General features: G+C 38.8%; 1 protein-coding gene across 1 annotated transcript; it reads right to left on the reverse strand.

The window, feature by feature from the left end:
* Positions 1 to 1,068: 1,068 nt before the first annotated feature.
* On the reverse strand, positions 1,069 to 2,728 carry LOC105119752 (putative UPF0481 protein At3g02645). Its single transcript, XM_011017930.1, is given in 2 exon segments — positions 1,069 to 2,561; positions 2,564 to 2,728. Coding segments are annotated over 2 exon segments (1,617 nt in total). The 5' UTR covers positions 2,688 to 2,728.
* Between the last annotated feature and the right edge of the window lie 2,479 nt (positions 2,729 to 5,207).

The raw sequence follows: 5,207 nt of genomic DNA on the forward strand, positions 1-5,207 counted from the left end.
AATGCGGTATTTTCTTGGTTTGGAAGTGTTACAACGAGCTGATGGTATTTTCATTAGTCAAAGGAAATATGCTCAGGAGGTGTTGAAACGATTTAATATGGCTGGGTGCAATGCTGTATATAATCCTATAGTTCCAGGATTCAAGCTAATTACAGATTCTGCTGACATGACAATCAACAACACCCAGTATATGCAAATGGTAGGTAGTCTGATGTATTTGACATCCACCAGGCCTGACATTATGTTTTTTGTAAACTTGCTCAGTCGATATCTAGCACATCCTACAGAACTCCACTTTCAAGCAGTTAAGAGAGTACTTCGTTATATTAAGGGGACTCTCTCATATGGAATCTTTTATAAACAAAGTGGTAATGCAGAACTACTTGCCTACACCGACAGTGATTATGCAGGAGATTTGGAGGATAGGAAAAGCACATCAGGTTTCTTGTTTGTACTAAGTTCTGGAGCTGTATCTTGGTCTTCAAAGAAGCAACCTGTCGTCACACTCTCCACCACTGAAGCTGAGTTCATCGCTGCTGCCTCCTGTGCCTGTCAGGCTGTGTGGCTGAGAAGAATGTTGGAAAACCTCAATCATGCCTCAACTGGAACTACGATAATATACTGTGATAATAGTTCTACTATTAAACTCTCCAAAAATCCTGTCATGCATGGTAGAAGCAAACATATTGATGTTCGTTTTCACTTTCTTCGTGACCTGACTCGGGATGAAGTGGTAACACTACTGCACTGTCGCTTTCAAGATCAATTAGTTGATATCATGACCAAACCATTGCCACGAATTGTTTTTGAGAAGTTGCGCATGTTGATGGGTGTATGTGAAGATCCAGAGGTAAACTGAATACAATATCTTCAGTTTAAGGGAGGAAATGTTGCCTAAGCTTAGATGATGACTCAGCATTTCTGTTTAGCAGTTCTGTTTTGGATTCTGTTATTCGTTAAACAAACAATTTTTCTATTCTGTTGTAACCGTTGCTTTCTATATGGCTATATATAATCACAATAATAAAGAATAGACAGAATTTTTTTCAGCTCTAAAAGAACTGAGGTTCAACAAGAACAAAAGGCTTGTAATGTCATCAAGAGCAAGAGAAAAACTGCAGCCAGCAATGTGAGAAATTGCCAAGAACCAAACACATATCGCTTCATAAATTTCCCAACTTTTACCGTCCATCGCTGGTTATAATACTTGTTAACATCTTCAATCACTTTATCTAAGAAAGGGACTTTAGTAAGCCTAATGGCTTTACTCATCCCATTCCACAAGATGGCAACCTCTTCATCGCTCTTTAACCGGTTCAAAATGATACCTTTTTCTCGAAGAAACTTCACATCCTCCTCGGTATCAATTATCCCATTCATTAATTCAGTGTAACGTGTAAAAACCAATGGTCCCGATGCATTTGATGCCTCGAATGCTACTAAGTTTCTTAAGACCACCTCTGTGTTCACATCTAAACTGATGGTGGGAAGGTAAAGAGTAACTGCCTTGACATCAAAAGTAATGCTCAGGATATTACCAGTAGTGGGTTCGAAACAAACCCCGGATTTGGACAGCTCGGTGACGCAAGGAATTGTGATCTCCTCAACCAATGGAGGCCTGTTAACTTCATTATCCGAGTTCTCATTCTCTGGTTTGATTTCTTCTTGATCTTGCGAGAAGAACAAATGTTGAAGAGGTTGTTTTAAGATTGAAAAGCCAGGAAGATTAGAGAGGATTGTCCAAGGCAGTTTAAGTATGACCTTAAAAGGCCGGGAAAATAGCAGTCTTTTGAGAAGGCGTACCGGACCTTTGTTGAGCCTTGTGATTATCTTCCAAATCTCACTGAAAAGATCTCTTATGTAAGTTGGATTACCGGATGAATTATATCTGCCTTCCATTGCATCAGGCTGATCATCAGCCTCAGTTATGATCTCTGGCGGTGCTTCAACTTTTGGCACAATCATGCCATACAAATAGTCTAGCAAATGTGCACATTGAGATATATGAATCTTGGGAATGTCCTGCATCATCTTGAATGGAGAAAGCTCTTTACAAAATCCTAACAACATTGAGCATAGCATATCATCGGCCAACTCCAAAGATGATAACTGAACTTCAAGAATTTTTCTCAGCACAAACAATGGGATTTGATTCTCGAGCATCACCACATCTCTAAGAATCGCATTATGAGCTGATTTTCTCCCAGCATAATCAACCAAATGCGACATTGATATTGAAGAAACTCTTGTGATTGCGATCCCCTCTTTGATGGCATAGATTTCCAGGAACTCTAGCAAGAATGATGCATCGATTGCCATCATCCAAGTCAAAGTTTCATTACTAAAATCTAAGCACTTATGGTAACAGGCTCGAATCTTCAACTCGAGCTTGGACAAGCGATGAACAACATGTTGAAATTTAAGGCTCTGAAGTTTCTTTTGAGTTCTTTTTGCTGCAGCGAGCTTGTATCTCTCCATCTCATAGAGCTCCGGACGCCATTGATGGTAAGGACCAATTGCCACTTCCTGTGGAGTGTAGCTATCCGGATCACTAGTCATAGAGCTTTCGGGACATTGAAAATGCAGACAGGAATCTCAGCATCATTTTCGAGCTCTTCCTCAAGTGTTCGACGGATGTTAATTATCCATCGATGTTCATTGAAGCTTAGATTTGAATTGGAGGACATGTTGGAATTGAGAGAAGAAATGTTTGTGCTCTCGGGATAAATTTTTTTGTCTTCGAAGTTTAATTAAGTGCATTTAGTGGCATGGGAATGGGGCTTTAATAGTCAGTCATAAAGCAATAAATTAAACGTTCTTTTATTTTTACTTTTTCTTACTTTCATTCAAAGCATTCACGGGAGGTTGATTTTGCTGAAATTTGAGAAAAACGTTTTTATTAATTGTTTCATCTGTCAGTGACAATGGATTCTTTATTTATTTTATTTAACACATGGTGAAATTAATGGGAAGGTTCTCAAAGGATCCTAGACCCAGCAAATTTGAAGTTTCAATAAAATATAATAGATATATTTTTTATTTTTTTTGGTTTTAATGTTTAAGGGCTCAAGACCTAAAGTAATTACCAACATTCCACGAAGATATCTGAAATCGTTTCTTTATAGGTTTTGATGTGCGCTATCACGCTGACAGGAATCGGCATCGCTTCCTCCACCAATTTCTACATCATTGGCTCAGGACAAAGGACACAGGCAGCAAATCAGAACAAACACATTCCTGGGAGGCATGGGAAGCATGGTGGAAGAGTCATAAATTAAGAATATCTGTCAACAACAACAAAACAAGTCCATCCTTCAATATCTTAAAAACTCGACGACTCTTTTTTCAGAGAGTGATCTGCATGCACTACTAGCATTCTCAATATCTTGCTGTTCAGGATATATACAGAATCTTGATCAAATACACAGGCACAGCCATGTCAATCACTGTCACCCACACCTGAAAAAGAGACCTTCTGATAATTCACTCACAGGCACAGCTATGTCAATCACTGAAAAATGCACCATAAACCTCACACTTTCCCTCCCCGTCCTGAAACCTCATTCTTTATTTTCACTCTTCTGATCACCTAATTCTCTTCTCCTTCTTCTATCTTCTAGAAGATTAGCCGATAAAGATGATCCTCGAAATTGGAGCCTTTCGATCAACTCTGAATTCGATGACCATCACGGCGATGACGGTAATGACGACGAATAGGAGGGGGGGGGTAGGAGTTTGGATCTGTTGGTTAAGTTTGTTTCAAACGTGTTCAAGAAGGTATCGAAACGTGCTAGAAAGGCCGTCTCATCTGTTTTGCCCGTTCCTTTTTCCACTAAACTGGTGATTATTGTAAATTGGTTCTCATTGAATAAATTTGATGAAAATGATGGCGAATTGTTTTTCTTTTCGGATTAATTTCGTCGTTTTCGGTGAATGGAGTTTTATTGCAGGTGTTTTTGTGGGTTCTGAAAGCTTTTCTCAAGGTAATACTTGGTATATTATACTTGATTTTCTTTTTTACTTAATACATTTCATTTAAAGCTCCGAGTAGAATGATTCAATTGTTTGTTATGCTACTTCAGTGTGCGTGTCTTTTGCAGCTCTGGATGTCCTGGGTTTGTTTATTCCCAAAATCATCGAAAATGTAGAAAAATGTCCATTTATCTTTTATACAGTGCACAGTGTCTGTGCACTTGTATCTAGAGGAGGGGATTTCTCTCACTCTATGGCATTGGATGATAGATGTTCTATACCCTTCTGGCATGGTAGTTGCTCATGCTGGTGGAACTTCTTGAACCAATCTGAGCCAAGCTTGAGGTTTCTACAGTTTGAAATGTGAAGAACCCAATAGTTTTGACCCTATAGTTTTAACCATTGTTGTCGAACTATGTTTCAAAATTATGGTCATTAATACTTAACAAGTCCGGCCTTGAGTTCATGCGCATGAAAATATTGCTGTAAGCCAACTGTTTCATAATATACTTTACTAGATACAACCGTAGTGATTTGTGAGCCTTTCGGACATTTATTTCTATGTTCTAGTAGAGTATGATTACTGCTCCTTTGCTTTCCTCATAAAACACTCGGTAGTCTCTGAAAACATGACCATACTTGTTGGAATCAACGGCTTGAGATTTGTAAAATAGGAGATCAATTATTGCCTGGATAGTTGTGATATTATGCCACTCATCTCTCTGTGTCGTTGGTGTTTGAAATGCAGGTGGCTTTACACCCTTGGATGCATGGTGCTTGTGAGCATCTTACTTATGCGGGATGTGGTTTGCGGAAACCTGTTTGCAAGAAAGGCTTAATCTCAGGAAGAATGAACTCGATGACCTCGTGTATGGACTGGCACGCAGCCTGCAGCTTGATTTTTCATTCTTAAAGTTGTAAATGTACTTGTATTTATGATATTCTTCAAGAATAAAAGCATCCTAGTAATTAGACTTCCCAAATCAAGGATGATGAAAAGATTTCATCTGAAGGTTTCACTCGTCAAAATTGCCGCAGTGGAAATAATGTGCTTATGTGAGAAAGGGTTCCCCGCATAAAGATCCAGATCCAGATCAGTGAATCCTTATAGAAACTGGAGGAGATTAAATTGAACGTGCGGGGCCCTCGTATATCTTCAATATATAGACACAAGCCATGTACTCAATAATATGAATGATAAAAGATTGTATTTATAGAGCTTTTATCCTTCAACA

Source organism: Populus euphratica, unplaced genomic scaffold (genome assembly GCF_000495115.2).
Source record: "Populus euphratica unplaced genomic scaffold, PopEup_1.0 scaffold3528.1, whole genome shotgun sequence".
NCBI classification, from domain to species: Eukaryota; Viridiplantae; Streptophyta; class Magnoliopsida; order Malpighiales; family Salicaceae; genus Populus; species Populus euphratica.